The following is a 16,350-nucleotide window of genomic DNA, read 5'->3' on the forward strand; positions in this document are numbered from 1 at the left end:
AAATGTGTGGTGGCTGTTATGGAGGCTGAGTACCAGAGGCGCCATTGAGAATGAATACCTTCCTTTTCAAGCACTTGGAGACTCTGGCAGAATCTCGAACTGTGAGGTGTTGAGAGGTCATATTGGATGCTAACGAGGCTTTGGAGGTCATAGTTGACAATGGTTGTAGAGGAATCAAGCCAGTGTTCTTAGTTGGTTTGTGGAAGATTGGTTGTGGGGCACAGGTAGGTATCCAAGATAGAGGATTTATGTGCCTTTTGATCAGAAAGTTTAAACTTAGTTGCTTTCAAGTTTCTTTTAAAAAAATATTACTTCTTATATATTTCCGTTATCTTAAGTAGCTGAACAAAGGAGTCTCAATTCAACATGTCATGAATGCATCACCATTCTCCCCATCTCTCTGAACCTCACTCCATCTTCATGTATGGACATTGAGTATTCTGACTGTATTCACACACTCTTCTCCTTCCCATTCATCTATCCCCTCCCATAGATGCATTCAACCTCCCTGGTATTCATTTTGTTAAACTGTGAGTTAGCTGTTCAAATGAATCACACAGTTAGAATCCTTTCCTACATATAATTTAGTTAATATGTTTGTGTATATATGCACATGACCCTGTGTATGTATACGACTCTGTATATGTGTGTATATATGTATTCATAATTTAGATCTAACTTCTACATATGTCTCTCTGAGCCTGACTCAGATCATGCAACATAATTTTTTCCAAGTCTACCCGTTTCTCTCAAATGACATATCTCATTCTTCCTGAGGGATGAGTAAAATTCCATTATGCTCTATGTATCACATTTTCTTGATCCCGTCCTCCATTGAAGGACATCTGGGCTGTGGTGTGCAAGTGTCTTTACTGTATCACCAGATCGTAGGGTAGTTCTGTGTTTCTTTTAGGCATCTGTACACTGCCACAGTGATTACAGCGGCTTACATTCCCACCAGTTGGCACGTTTCTTTCCAGTTGTTTATTTCTTACTACTCGAGTGGGTAGGATCAGGGATGGATGGGTCTGTGGAAGGGAAGTAGCTAGGGACCATAAACCACTGTTCCATGTTGCTGAACCTGCCTGCTTGACCGGGCTGGGAAATGCCGGCTCCTAGAAGGAAGTGAGGACATGGTGATATCAGGAACCCGCCTCTTGCAGCACCGTTTGGCCTTCTGTGTTACATCTGTCATGGTTCTTTCTTTCTCTGAACCATGCCTGTGTCTGTGTCAGGAGGACTAGACAGGGGCCGCCCCTGTGTACAGCGTGATTTCCTTGTCTCTGGGTGGACCCTAGAGTTTCATCTCAGCAAACTCCAGTGTGTGCGGCCACAGTGTCACGATCTCCCCAAGTCTTTGAGCTGGGTAGGGGTGTGCTGGGAGTGAGGCAGCCTTTGCACCCCTCAGAACTGGCAAGCTTGGCTTTAATTGCTCTCATCGTGTTTGCTTACTTCTGTGTAGTGGACGGAAACTTCCATGACCTCACAGAAGACAGCGTGTCAGCTGTGTGTGTGTGTGTGTGTGTGTGTGTGTGTGTGTGTGTGTGTGTGTGTGTGTGTGTGTACACAGCAGGTCAGAAAGGAGTGTGCATGTCATGGCCCATTTGAAGGCCTGGGACATCGTCTGTAAATACCCTGACCAGTTAGTTTGGAAGAAAATGAGTGTTAGCTTGCTTTCCCTCCCTTCCTCCTCCTTCCATCTATTCTCCCCGCCTCTTGTGGGTGGGTCCCTTATTTAAACTATCCTAAACAAACCTGTCAAGTATTTGCATGCTTATAAGGATAGGTTATTTAAAAGGAAAACTTTGTTCAAAGTCAGGTACTTGGAAGACTTCCAAACCTTGGCATGTTTTTTCATTACACATACATATACATCTCTTTTTACACACACACACACACACACACACACACACTCTTTTTTCCCTGGTCCTGGAGCTTGAACTTGGGGGCTCTGGGTACAGTCACTGAGCTTTTTTTTTGCTCAAGGTTAGTGTTCTACCACTTGAACCACAGCTCTACTTCCAGCTTTTTGGCTGGCTTTGGACTTTGATCCTCAGGTCTCAGCCTCCTGAGGTGCCCTGCTTGTTTTGTCCTTTGAGGAGGAGGGAATGACACTCAGGGCCGATGGGTTCACATTGTGTTTGCAGAGAGCTTTGGTTTTTCCTTGAAGGGAGAGTCCCTGGCGGAGGGCTAGTAGGGAGGAAGAAGGCCTGGAGTGGAAAGCCCTCCTCCAGAGAGAGAGAAAGAGGCGGATGAGCAAGTCTTGGAAAATTCCTTTGCCTACTGTATACCAGCACAAGCACTGCTTTGCTGTTTCTCTGCCTTTAGTTGTGCGGAGGAAAATGGTTTTCCCTATGTCTTGTTCAGGAAGTAAACCTAGTACATTGCATCCCATTGCTATAGGAAATCCTTCCTTCCCTCCCTTCCTTCCTCCCTTCCTTCCTCCCTTCCTTCCTTCCTCCCTCCCTCCCTCCCTCCCTCCCTCCCTCCCTCCCTCCCTCCCTCCCTCCCTCCCTCCCTCCCTCCCTCCCTCCCTTCCTTCCTTCCTTCCTTCCTTCCTTCCTTCCTTCCTTTGTCCTTCCTTCCCTCCCTCTCTTCTTTCCTTCTTTCCCTTTCTCTTTCCCTTCCTCTTTCCTTCCTTTCACCCAGTATTAGTATTTGAACCCAGGGCCTTGTTATTTACTTGGCTCACATCCTTGTCTTAGTTCTGCTTCCTTCACTTACTTGCCTTGCCAGCGTTCTACCACTTGAGCCACATCTCCAGGCTAGCTTTTGCTAGTTCACTGGAAATGGATTCTCAAGGGTTTTGTTTTTATCCAGGCTGGCTTTGAACAGTGATTCTCTGGATCTCAGATTCCTGAGTAGCTAGGGTTAAAAGGTTGAACCACTATCCCCTAACTGATGATTAGTATTTTTCTTTAAAACCAGCACCTGGAATTTAAGGCTGACCGAGAACCATTCATCGCAGAACAATGTCTTTTGACTAGACTAGTGCTTTGCTTAGTTTCTTTTTGCTAGGCTAGTGCTCTACCACTTGAGCCATACCTTCAGTCTTGTTTTTTTTTTGCTGATTATTTTTGAGATAAGGTCTCACAAACTTTCCTGTCTGGGCTGGCCTTGAATTGCTATCCTTTTGTTTTCAGCCTCCTGAGTAGCTAGGATTATAGGCATGAGCCACTGTATGTTGGCTAGTGTTTTAACTTTGGACTCAAGACTGCCTGAATAAAGATGGCAGCACTGTTGGTCACATTCCAGGTTCTAGAGGGTAAAGCAGGCTGAAGCTCCTTCCGTATCTGGGACTGAGAGCCTGGGTATCTCACAAACCTGGCTCCTTTTTAGTACTTCCAACAAAAGCTAGACTCACTTGTGGATCTGCTGATATATGGCTGGGAAAACCACAGGAGGTTGTCTTTTCTGTTTCGGTGTGAGCAAGGGTAGCTCAAATGGGAGGAAGTGGCAGGAGCGGGCCAGCCGTATCCGAAACACTTTTATACTTCCCCTTGCTCTGGGATGTGATGTTGAAGATCTAGAGGAAATGGCCTATCAGGGGCTGGGCTGTCCATACTGATACAGATTCCTTATGCTTTTTTCCTCTTTGGCCAGTATTTTTTGTTGTTCCTTATTCATCTTCAGCCAAGAATTATTTAGTAAGTAGCTTGCCAAACATGCATTGATAGAGCATCTGCCTGGCCCAAGCAGAGGGCTAAACTTGGAGCTTGTGATTTGGACTGCAGCTTCACCCGGTCACTTGCTGTCTTTAAGGTGACAAACCGTTCTTTGTTGTATTTTTTTTCCTTTAGGCTAATCAGGGTGAATGTTTTATCTTTTTAAAGCCCCCCCCCTTTTTTTTTAAAGTGTGTCTAAAAGCAAATCTGTGATTGAGAAGCCTTGCTACGGGTTCTATTTCTAACGGAAGTGTTTCCTTTTTTCTTTTAGGAAGGCACCAAAGTCATCCAGCCTATATTTTTGGGGAAAGTTATTAATTATTTTGAAGACTATGATCCTGACGATTCTGTGGCTTTGCATGTGGCTTATGGGTACGCCGGGGTGCTGACTGTGTGCACGTTGCTGCTGGCCATTCTGCACCACCTCTACTTCTATCACGTCCAGTGTGCGGGGATGAGGCTAAGGGTAGCCATGTGCCATATGATTTACCGGAAGGTAAGTGACCACCCGCGGAACGCGTGTGCTCCACCGGAAGCCTTAGGGGAGAAAAACTGTGGATGTAAATAAAGTCACTCAAATTACACTAGAGAAACTTGCTACTTTGCCTCGAGCCTTTTAAAAATATAGATTACTCGTGTGTGTGTGTGTGTGTGTGTGTGTGTGTGTGTGTGTGTGTGGCCCCTGAGCTTTTTTTGCTAGCACCCTGACAATCTGAGCCTTAACTCTACTTCCGGCTTTCTGGTGGTTAATTGGAGATAAGAGTCTCATGGACTTTTCCTGCCTGAGTTGGCTTTGAACTGCCACTCCCAGATCTCAGCCTCTGAAGTAGCTAGGATTGTAAGCATGAGCCCCTAGCACCTAATTTTTTAGTTTTTTTAACCTCGCTATTGAAAGATAAAAGTCAGGGCTGGGAATATGGCCTAGTGGCAAGAGTGCTCTGCTCATAGGCATGAAGCCCTGGGTTCAGTTCCCCAGCACCACATATGTAGAAAATGGCCAGAAGTGGTGCTCTGGCTCAAGTTGGCAGAGTGCTAGCCTTGAGCAAAAAGAAGCTAGGCCCTGAATCCAAGCTCCAAGACTGCCCCCCACACCCCCCAAAAAAAGATAAAAGTCAAACAGTTTAACATAGCTGCTGGTTTGCTTTTTTATTTATCTGGAGCTTCTGTTCTTAGGAGCCCTTTTTTGGGGCCAAATGCAAGGTCCCCTCCCCAGGTCCTGCTTGAGTGGTGAGTCCTGGAGGCCTGTCATCTTAGAACCGACGGTGGGCTCTATCCATCCCACAGTTTCCTCATCTGTGTCCTGGAAATGGGAACTGTGTCAGTTCTAATCAAGAAGGCTTCTGAATCACCATCATCACCATGGTTACCATCATTAGCCAGTGGCCCTCCCTTCTACCATGAAGGGCACTCAGGTTTCTCTGTAGATTGATTGGCTAGATTTGCCTCTTACTAGCTCCTGCTTCGATGCCCAAACGCATAGGAAGTTTCCTTAACACCGTGTGGACACCGGACTCCCTGGAGTCAGGTGTGAGGTGCTCTTACACAGGTGAGTTGTTGTTCACCTGTTTTTCTTCCTCTTTCCACTAATGCTTTGGAAGTAGCCTTAGGGAAAGCTGATCTAGCCTGGCAGATTTGCTTGCCTGGATGTAAACATCTCCCAAAGGTATTAATTTGCCAGCTCGGTTATCCAAGAAGAATCGTCTCTATAAAGTCAGAAAATGCATGGGTCAAACTATAGACTTAACCTGAAAGTCTAGAAATGTGGGAAATGTGCTCTTGACCGCCTTGTATCTGTAACTTTGCCAAGATAAAGAAATAGGACACATCTTCCTCTTGGGAGGGCTGCTTGCCCTGTGAGGCCCTGCTGCGAAGTTGCAGGTTCCTGCTCATGCCTGCTGTCCATCCCTAGTTCTGGTAGAAATTGGGTTGGGTGTTATAAATGGAGGGACTGCTAAGCTTCTTTCTGTAGTTTGTGGTGTTGAATAACCTTATGGGATGAATCATAGATAAAAATGACCTGCTATTTCCTTATCTTTACAACCTTGGTAACGTTATCAGAGGCTTTCTATCACTAACTTTTACAAATTAGAGTAAAATATGTGTAAACACAGTAACCAAGTATTAGTTATTTTACTTTTTTGTTTTTAAAGCATGAATTTTTATTTTTTGGTCAGTCCTGGGGCTTGAACTGGGCCTGGGCACTATCCCTAAGCTTCTTTTGTTCAAGGCTGGCACTCTACCACTTGAGCCACAGCGCCACTTTGGGCTTTTTCTGCTTATGTGGTACTGAGGAATGGAACCCAGGGCTTCACGTATGCTAGGCAAGTACTCTACCACTAAGCCACATTCCCAGCCCCTAGTTATTTTATTTTTTGTGTGGTATTTGGATTAGATTTCAGGTCTTGCTAAGCAGATGCTCTACCAATTTAGCCATTCTGCCAGCCCTTTGGGCAGTGGTTATTGTTGAGGCAAGGTCTTGCTTTACTGCTGGATCGGCCTGGACTGTGGTCTTTCTATTTGTGCTTCGCCACATTGCTGAGATAACAGGTGTATGCTACCACACCTAGTCATTGTTCAAGCATTCTCCCAGTTTTTTTCCCCATGCCAGTTCCACAATCTCTGCCAGCAAACTAGCTAAGAGTATAGGCTTGAGCCATTGCACCTGGCTGTGTTATTGTTTAAGTGTGTGTACGGCTCAGTGTGACATTATTTGTATAACATTGTTGCACCACCATTGTCACTCTCCATTTCCAGAGCTTTCCATTTTCCCAGATGGCCTTTTTGCCTCCATCAACGGTAGGCCTGCTTTCCCATCATCCTTAGCCACTGCCATTCTACTTCCTGTCTGTGAGTTCGAATGCTGTAGTTGCTACATGGAAGTTGGTCCTTTTGTGTCTGCCTTACTTCTTGCAGCAGTCTCTAAGGTTTGTCCATATTGTAGCATGGCTTACAATTGAATTTCCTTCGAAACTGCCCCATATTCCCTTGTGTGGACATGCCAACTACTGGTGGATATTTGGGTTTTCTGCATCTTTGGGCTTTTGTGGCTGTGGGTGGCAATGGCTGTACAGGGGTCTTTTGAGCCCCAGAATTCATTTGCTTTGCTCACATACGCGGAAGTAGGATTGTTGTTGGATCGTGAGGGAGTTCTGATTTTCACTTTATGAGGTAGTGCCATGCTATTTTCCTCAGCCGTTGCTCCAGTTTACATTCCTATCTCATTAATGTGATTTTTCTGGTTAATTTGAGGACTAGATAAGGAAAAATACATTTTTTGGAGTCCTGATCTTGCTGTACTTGCTCTAAAGCCTAAACTCCCCTCAAGCTTGTAATCTTCTTGCATCAAGTGTCCCGAGTGCTGGGATTTCAGAGGTGTGCTGCCACACCTGGATTGAAGAGAAGTTTTTATGAAGTCAGCCTTTTATTTGGTCAGGTGGTATGGTGGTTTGTTGAAATTCCTCAGCTCTCTGGGTCATTTGTGAGAGACTTTTTGCCAAAGCGAGGGACTGTGGGGCTCTGGCTGGTTTTTCAGTGAACCCAGTTGGCAGTGAGTACATGAGTTCCTCAAGGTGTAAGAAGAACTCATTGGCTGTTGTCATTTTGGGAGATGGTACGTGGGGATCCTGAGTCCCGTTGTCTCAACAGAGTTGCTGTCACTTGCCCAGCAGTTCCAGTGATCTGCTTCCTGTTCCTTCCTAGCTGAGATTCCTAGCCTGGGATTTGTCCAGCTTCAAGGAGTGCCTTTCTGGGCCTGAGCATGGGAGGCGGCACGCACTGGGTGAGGATGGGGGCTTTGGTCATGGTGAGACTGGACTAAAAAGGTCTGAGGTCCTCCTCCCAGGTACTCATGGACATGGGCCAACCTTGGCGAGGGCCTGTGAAGAGCTGAAGCTGTGTGCTGGAGTCTGTGTATGTAGAGCAGGTGGGCCGAGGCTCCACATTGGGCAGGATCTTGCCATCTGCTGTGTGTTGTACATACACAGTGGGGTTTTCCTCACTGGCCTAATGAGTTGTAGATTTCCTAACCTTGGATCCGGGGTGGTTTCCCGCTGGACTGGCTTCTGAGGAGTGGATTTTGCTGATGGGTTGGCTTGCTCAGTCTCCCAGTTGGAGCCAGAGCAGTCCCTCAGCTGGTTGGCACGAATCTCTGCTGCAGCTTTATATGGAGCAGAGTCCTTGCAGAACCTAGTTTGGCCAGATTTCTTATCCTTGATGAAACCACTGGTCTAGAGTTACTTCCAAGGGAAGATTGCAGCAGCAGGATTGTCCTCTGTTTCAGCTTCTCCTCACAAGGTATTGTCTATCTGTCTTAGGAAAATGCATATCGGAGTAGTTATAGATGCACATAAATGCATATCCTGACAGTTATAGATGCATATAAATGCATGTCCTGATAGTTATAGATGCATGTGAATGCATATCCTGGGACTTTCCCAGCAGACTGGGGGAGAGGCTGTTGGTAGAAAGCCTTGGCATTACCTGAGCTGTGTACAATGTCATGTTTGTAGTTCCCAGACAGAGGTTAATTTAAAAAATTGAATGCCTGAAAATGAATACTCTGCATTGCCTTCTATGTAGGCTGGACAATGTGAAATTATAACTTTCTGGGACCTGAAGCCAGAACTTTCATAGAGTTCAGTGGGTATCTTGCCTGTGGGTCCATGGTTTGGGTTCCTTTCTGAGCCCTTTCAGGGTTGTCAACATGAAATGGTGCTAGTTTTGGAAATAAAGTATCTTTCTTGGACGCATGGGAAACTCTGTGTGTTGTCTTCCAGTGGGTTTTTTTTTTTTTAAAACAGTTTGACAAAATTAGAATGACTTAGCAGTATTACCAATGTAGTACACGAAAAGGTTTTTCTTCTAACTGTTTATGTCCATGTTTTTCTATTTCACTTGGGATATGAACCAGATCTGGGTATTTTCTTTTTGAAAGTTAATCTCATCACGGGCCAATTGCTTAGGGCCGACTAATCCCATCAAGAGCAAATTCTGGTTTGCCAGGGAAGAGGGAAGAGTGAAAAGGAGCTCACCTTGCTTGTGGCCAGGAGTTGGAAGAACTTTGTCAGTAGCTGTTTGCCTTTTTCAAAGGCAATCTCTGTTCCTGCTGTGTAAATAGGAGCAGCCAGGGGTAACTTTTACCTGCTGGGCCCTGCAGCCAGGAAGGAAAAACTGCAGCTCTGCTCCCAAACTGGGCTGTGCACACACATTGCATTCACAGAGGAAATCTTCAGATCCACACTGATGTCTACTTTCTACCCCCAGACATTCCTAGTTAATTGGTTTAGATGTGTGTGTGTGTGTGTGTGTGTGTGTGTGTGTGTGTGTGTTGTAAGTTCCATGTCATAGGAATAGCTCTCACATTCAAGTTCAACGTAAGTCTCTTTCTCCCCTCCCCTCCCCTCCCCTCCCCTCCCCTTCCCTCTCTTTTCCTTTCCTTCCCTTCCCTCTTCCCTCTCCTGTCACTCTCCCTCCTCTTCCTCCTTTTTGCTAGTGGTACTGGAATTTGAACTCTGGGCTTTTTGGTTACTACATAAAAGCTCTACCACTTGGGCGGGGAATGTGGCTTAGTAGTTGAGTGTGCACCTAGCATGCATGAAGTTTGATTCCTCAGCACCACATAAGCAGAAAAGGCTGGAAGTGGCGCTGTGGCTCAAGAGGCAGAGTGCTAGCCTTCAGCAGAAAGAAGCCAGGGACAGTGGTCAGGCCCTGAGTTCAAGCCCCAGGACTGGCCAAAAAAACAAAAACCAAAAAACCCCAAAATAACAAAAAGCTCTACCACTTGAGCCACACCCTCATTTACCTTTTTACTTTCGTTATTTCAGATAGAGTCCAAGATCTAGAGCCTATGCTCTTTGCCATGTCTTTCCTCTCTCTGCCTTTTTCATAGCTGTGTGTATTACCACACCTTGCTTGTTGAGTTGAGTTCTTGATCATTGCCCTGGATGGTCTTAAACGGATCTGTACCTCCCAAGTAGCTAGGATTACAGGTATGAGCCAACGTGCCCAGCTTTTCTGTCTTACATGACTTACGATCAAGACTTCCTTGTGCATGGGGGGTAGCAGAGGGTTACATGTTGAACTTGTCAGGAGTGAACAAAGTTTTTGGAGTTGCAAGTACAAATCCCAGTGCTGCTGGTCAGCCTCGAGTGTCTTAGAATCTGGCTGAATCCTGTGTGGAGTTGTGCTCAGGTGTTGAGTCGCGCCCCATCTTCTGAGAAGGACTCTGTAGCCCAGCAGACAGGACAGAGCTCTCTCTGGAGATGTAGCTGGACGCGGTGAGCACGCAGACGCAAGTCTCAGGCCTGACTCTGCCCTGTGCTAAATGGTAAAATCTTAGAGAAGCTCATTTATGTCTCAGAGCCTGTTTCCTGATCTTTAAAATGAGAATAAAAATTAGCTGCTTTATAGTGGTATTTATAAGCCCTCCTTAGAACAACTTAGAACTTGATACAGAAGTGAATTATTTAGGACAGGGGCATTGGAAACTCGTTTGAGGCTCTGTAGTTGCAAGGCCCACTTTTCCTCTTTCTAGCTGCTTGCTTCTGGCGAATGGCTCTGAGCTCAGCTGGGTTCTCTTGTAACGTGAGAAAGACTTGAATGTGCTCATGACTCGGTGAGTCGGTCTGGTGCTGGCATCCTGCTAGCTAGTTTCTGTTGTCTTAGTTGTTGGCACTCCGTCACAGAAGGTTTGGCAACACCTGATTTGGCAGATGGCAGCGAGAGAGCTCGATGGTGCCAAGCAGGTGGGGTTCAAGGTTTAGGGAAGGATGGGGTGCTTGGTGGATGTGTGGGAGGTCAGCTTAGAAAAGCACATTAGACCCAAGTGGTGGAGGACCTTGATCATGAGCTAAAGGCAAGGCCGACTCATGTGTTCAACCGAAGATAACCCTTGAAGTTTTTCCAGGAAGGAGGGAAATGAGCTGGGTAGTGATTTTGAAGAATGTACCTATTGATTACCTCATGCAGGGCCAGGGGTGACCGTGATCTTGGGATTGAAGAGAGAGGAGATCTGGGAGGCAAACTGGGAGTCTCTTATAGACCACTCATTCATTCTGTCAGTTACTCAAGCATTTAGTTCTCATGAATAGTTCTTAACATCCAGCCAATGAGAGTTGGCGGGGCGGGGCGGGGGGGAGGTAGGTCATTGCAAGAAAGTATTGTCTCATTTTCTTCTAATTCAGGTGCAACTGATCTAATAATAAAGGTTGAACAAATAAACAAAATGAGATAGCCAGCACTCCCTTAAGTACCTAGTCATATTGCTGATTGATATGAACTGGAGTTTTAAGACACCCCCCCCCCCACCCCAAGACCCAAAGTTGTTGAGAATTTGTTTGGTTCTCATTTTCCTAGGACAAGTTTATAGTAAGTTTGTTTTAGGGGAAGGTTTCTTAATTTTAGCCTTCAATAAAACCTCAGGTTTACTGTCCCTGTGACAAGGGGATTAGCCTCCCCCCCGGGTGGCAAGAGCCAAAGGAGGAGACAAGGAGTCAGGGACCAGATCCTTCAAGGACCCCCTGCATCAAGTCCCACCTCCAAAAAGTTTCCAGAACCTTCCCAAACAGCAAACATTTAATACGTGAGCCAGTGAGAGACATTTGACGTTTAGACCATGACCCTTATCCACGTGGGCCTGGATGGTTCTTTGTGACCCGGTGCTGGCCTGGGCAGTGGAGGATACTGAAGGCCAGGGTCGCCTCCTCTCAGGGTTTGTCTTACCCACTGCTTATTTTCCGGTGCCTGCAAGCACCTGCCTCAGGATTGTCCCTCTCCTGGGTGGTTTTTGGTAGTGTGGGAAGTGCCAGCTGCCCCCCTCTGGTGTACTGCTCAGAGCAGCCCACTCGCCCCAGGTTTAGCAGCTAGGAGTGTGAGCACAGCGCAGGGCGTGGCCACCTGAACTGGAGGGAGGGCCTGTCTGACATCAGTGCTGAGCAGGTGAGGGAAGGGTGGGGGAGAAGGCTGGATCAGGAGAAAGCTCTGGGGTTCAGCTCCAGGAGTCACGTGTGTGTGTGCTTAGCAAAACCCCAAGCGCCTCTGCTAGAATTGCCTTGGAAAAGACCCGGAAATCAGCGTCATTTGCTCGTGCTCTAAGGAACCTTTGGGGTGTGCTGGCTTAGGGGGCAGTGAAGGAGGCAGGTGGGGGGGCTTTGTGGGGGTGGGGCAGATGGCCTCCTGGGAATGGGAATGGGAAAGGCCAGCTTCAAATCTCTGCATTTCTTTCTTTCTTTTTTTTTTTTTTTCTGGGGCAAAGGCCGAAATCTGAAATTTCTATCATCTTTACTTTGATTTTTAAAGCTTTTTTGCTAATCTGAAAAAAAAATAGTTTTTTTTTCTCCTGATTATATTCTTTGAAAGGGATTTCTCTAGGCTTAGAGTTTATTTCCTTTCTAGTCTTCAAAGGTAATTTGTTTGTTTGATAACCAAAACGTCCATTAAAGAATTTAAAACCCGCAGATTGCATCCTATTTACCATTTAGGTTGTTTGAGGCATCAGTTACATCAGCACCATCCATCCCGGAACTGTTTTTCGGTGGCGGCAGAAATGGCCATTGAAGACTTTCCTCCCCTCCCCCCCTCCCAGCCACCGCCTTCTGTTTTCTAGCTTGGTGAGGCTGAGGGTTGTGAATGGGGCGTTCAGCAGCTGGAGGATGTTTGCTCTGTCTTTCATGTCGTGCTCTCGGGTCCCTTTAGTTTCTGGATCATTTGAGATCGTATGTTTACTCAGTGTCCGCTGAGCGCACCCCACTCTCCCCATGTCCCCAGCTATGAAGAAATGCACACCCCAAGTTCCTAGTTGAGGACAAGGTGAGTTTGAAAGGTTCCCCCCTTCCTGTCGGCTCCCCCCATCTCAGCGAGGACCTGACTCGGCTGTTTTGAAGTTCTCTTCTTTCTACTCCCTTGGGGACCCATTAGCCAAAGGATCTGGGCCCATTTCTCCTGGGTCACAGCTGTTGGCCCACCGCTGCTCTTTGATAAGCTCATCTTTCTATTCTGATCCGGGGAGGGTGGGTCTGGAGGAAGCGTGGCAGAGTACAGTTGGTTTGCTTGTATATACGGGCAGGCATTGGAACTAGGGGAGGGAAGGGGAATATCAAAGTGGAGAGACAAAGGATAAAAGACAAACCAACACAACAGCAGAGCTTACAAAACTATATGCTGTAAACCAACTGTACAACTCATGGTGGGGAGGGAAATGAGGGAGGAGGTAACAAGTTGGATACGAAATGTACGCACTGCCTTATGGATGAAACTGTAACCCCTCTGTACGTCACTTTGACAGTAAAGGAATAAAATTGAAAAGGTGTATCTGTAAATAAATCCTTAGGTGCAGAGAATATATTGCAGTGATTTGTCTACTCACAGTTCTTTTCATTGTGTGTGTGTGTGTGTGTGTGTGTGTGTGGTATATGCAAGTGCTTGTACCAGGGCTTGAACTCAAGGCCTCTGTGCTGTCTCTTAGCTTTTTCAATCAAGGATAGTGCTGTCCCAGTTGAACCACAGCTCGACTCCCAGCTTTTTAGTGGTAAGTTGGAGATAAGAAGAGTCTTGGGGACTTTTCTGCCGAGCTTGGCCATCCTCAGATCTCAGCTTCCCGGGTAGCTAGGATTACAGGTGTGAGCCACCAGAGCTCCCCTTCTTCTCATTTTCTTAACGCCTCAAAGATGATATTAGGAAAATGAGGAAATGAATAAGGGCAATGATTTCATGAATGATTTCAGCTGCAGAACAGCTGACCTGTTCACATTCAATACTTTGATAATTATACAACATGGGGAAAATTGCCTTGGTAAAAGATTCTTATGTTGACTAATTCTCAGTCAGATGTTGTGCTGTGTTGTCTTAATATGACATATTGCTCCCTGCCCAGTTATTTTTTTGTCTTGAAAAGAGAGACGCATGCTAAGAATAATAGTTAAAACTCTGTAGGCAAATTAATTATGAATATAGCTGTTAAAGAAAACATAGCACCGGCTTCATGGCAAAACGCGTATGACAAAATATGCTAGTTTTGAGAAGATACACCAGGAATATTTTTATTTGCATATTTTGTGGGGAGACAGGTATGTTGGAATTTGAACTCAGGGCCTCAGATTTTGCTAAGCATGTGGTTTACTACTGATTCATGCCTTCGGCTGTCTCTTTTTTTATTATTTATTTATTTTTGAGATAGGATTTCTCTTCTTGCTTAGACACACACTTGTACTGTAATCCTCCCATTTTAGCTTGTTGGTGTAGCAGCTTTTTACATTGAGATGGAGTCTTGCTGACGTTTCTGCCTGGTCTGTCCTGGAACTGTAATCTCCCAATTTTAGACTCCCACATAGTTAGGAGGACAGACATTCATGAGCCTGGCTTGTTGGTATTTTTATGTTTTTCTTTGAGAAACAAAGCAGAGATGATAGAATTTTGGTTCTTTACCCTTGTCTAAGAAATGCATTTCATTTATTCTGTCCCCAAGGCTACCTTTTCTCTTTTCTTCTGGTCTCTATGTGTTCTTTGGTTTGTAAGCTTTACCACCACTGTTAAATCTCACGCAGCTCTGTTCTCTCTCTTGGCTGGTAAACCAGTCAGATGCAGCTTCTCTTTCAAAGAAACTGAGGACAGAAGGGTAGGCGGCTGGGAGTCCTTCAGTCACTGCATGAGGGTATGACCCTCGTTGGAATGGACTACCATCAAATTTCGGGTCCTGTTTTTCCTCATGGGTAGTAGTAGATAAGGATAGTTCAATTGTAATAATCCTTACAAAGCATCTGCGCTCCTTCTGTACTTAGGTCTTTTAAAATGAGCCCAAGAATTAGGGACATTCTGGGGCTTGTGAGAGTAGAGTTTGTTTCTAGCTCTGTCACCAGCAAACGGTTGAGAACTCCAGCGTTTCCCAGCAAGGCCAGGTTGCTGGGACCTGCTCTGCTGTGCAGGGGGCCTGGGAGAGGCGGGCCTCAAGAGCTGCTGAGAAGCAGCCTCTTCTCTGGCTCTCTGAGGGGTGAGGTGGGGGGGATGTGGAGAGAGGCCTCCGGATCAGTTCAGCTCTGTTGGATGTCCAGAAGCGGCCAGTGCCGGATTCCCAGCCTGATCTCAACCGTCTGTTGCAGGTTCCTCCCCACACATGGAACGATTCTTGAGGTCCTCATTGTGGCCCAGGGCCAGACAGGCCTGTCTCATGTTTTTTGTCACCCTGTGACTGTGAGGTTATGGAAACGTTGCGGGGGGGGGGGAGGGGGGGGACTGGGAAGAAAGCTGCGAGTACCTTGCAGAGGCCAATGCCACATCCTCCTTTCTGGACAGGTCTGCCCGCTTGTGGGCCAGCCATGGAAAGTCAGGCAAAGCCCAACAGAGCAAAACAAAAGACGGCACCCGCCCACCCCCCCCCCCCCCCCCCCGCCCCAACACACCACACACCTTGCTAAGGCAGCAGAACTGTGCGATTATGGAGAGTGGCAAGGGGCTGCTTTTGTGTTTACTTTGTTTTTCGTTTCCTGGGTTCTCTTTCCTTGTGTGGAAGCACGGAGGGTTCATGGAGTCTCTCCCTGTGGGCCAGTCCCCCTCGTATCCTCGGGGAGGGAGGATTTGAGGCCATTCCTTGACCTCCCCCTCAAGCAGCCGGGAATGTCCTTAGATTATTCAGTCTTGGAGCAGGCATGGCAGCATTACTAAGCAGCTCTGGCCAACAATATTGGAAAAATACAGGCAATTTTCTGCTTCAGCGAGCTAGGCATACTCATCATACTTCCCCACCATAGTCATGGCCGGGTACCTGGATGCTGAGTTACTGGCCAGCCACGAACCAGGAAGTAGTCACAAGCACCCACCAAAAGTCCTGTAGGTGTTTTCTGAGCCTTTTTACAGTGATTCGCGTGGTGTGTGTGTGTGTGTGTGTGTGTGTGTGTGTGTGTGTGTGTTAGAGATTTAAAATACGTATTTTAAAATAAGCATTTAAAAATATATTTAAAATATTTTAAGATTTTCATTGGTTTCACCAATTAAATAATTCACCAATTAAATAATACTGCTTTGTTATTTTAATTTGCATGGCATTTAGTACTGGTTACTTTGAGGACTTCCAGCCATTTGTGGTGGTATTGTGAACTTCCTGCACTTGTTATTTTAAGTTGTTAGCTCTCCTAATTCTCGATTTTTAGGTGATCCTGATTTATTAAGGACCTTCATTGTTGATCTAGCATAGGTGGTGCAAGTATTAACCTCAGTCTGTTCTACTTGCCTTGTATTGTTCTTGTGGGGGAAATTACTTTGCTTTTTCTCAAGGAAAAGGAGTCCAGTTGGTATAAAAGGAAATCATTTGGTATCTGAAGGACAGTTGTGCGTGCATGCTGCTTGTGGGCTGCCCACAAGCTGGGCTGATAGTCCTGAAGTGCTCTTGAATGATCTTAGGAATATCCAAAAGGCCCTGGGCAGATCCTCTCTCATGGGGATACTTTCCTTCCTTTTTAGTATGGAATATTGAAAGCCAGATTTTCCTTCAAAAGACTTATTTTACATGTGTCCCACCCATCAGGATATAGGATATTTTAAACTTGTCATCTATTAAAAAATAGTACTAGTGTCCCTCCAAATGTCTTTTTAGCTGGTAATTAAAGATACGTTGTTGACTTCCAAATGTTTGGGCTTGCAGAGCTCTTGCGAGTTTCCAGTTTAATTCAGTTGTCATCGGAGCATGTCTGTGTGCAGA

General features: G+C 46.0%; 1 protein-coding gene across 1 annotated transcript in view; it reads left to right on the plus strand.

Moving 5' to 3' along the window:
* Abcc4 (ATP binding cassette subfamily C member 4) overlaps window positions 1-16,350 on the plus strand; it is a 203,452-nt gene that overhangs the window by 42,385 nt on the left and 144,717 nt on the right. The window contains exon 4 of the mRNA XM_048341177.1: window positions 3,937-4,161. Within this exon, the coding sequence (XP_048197134.1) occupies window positions 3,937-4,161 (225 nt within the window). The remainder of the gene's footprint in view (window positions 1-3,936; window positions 4,162-16,350) is intronic.

This window comes from Perognathus longimembris, chromosome 3 (genome assembly GCF_023159225.1).
Source record: "Perognathus longimembris pacificus isolate PPM17 chromosome 3, ASM2315922v1, whole genome shotgun sequence".
Lineage (NCBI taxonomy): Eukaryota > Metazoa > Chordata > Mammalia > Rodentia > Heteromyidae > Perognathus > Perognathus longimembris.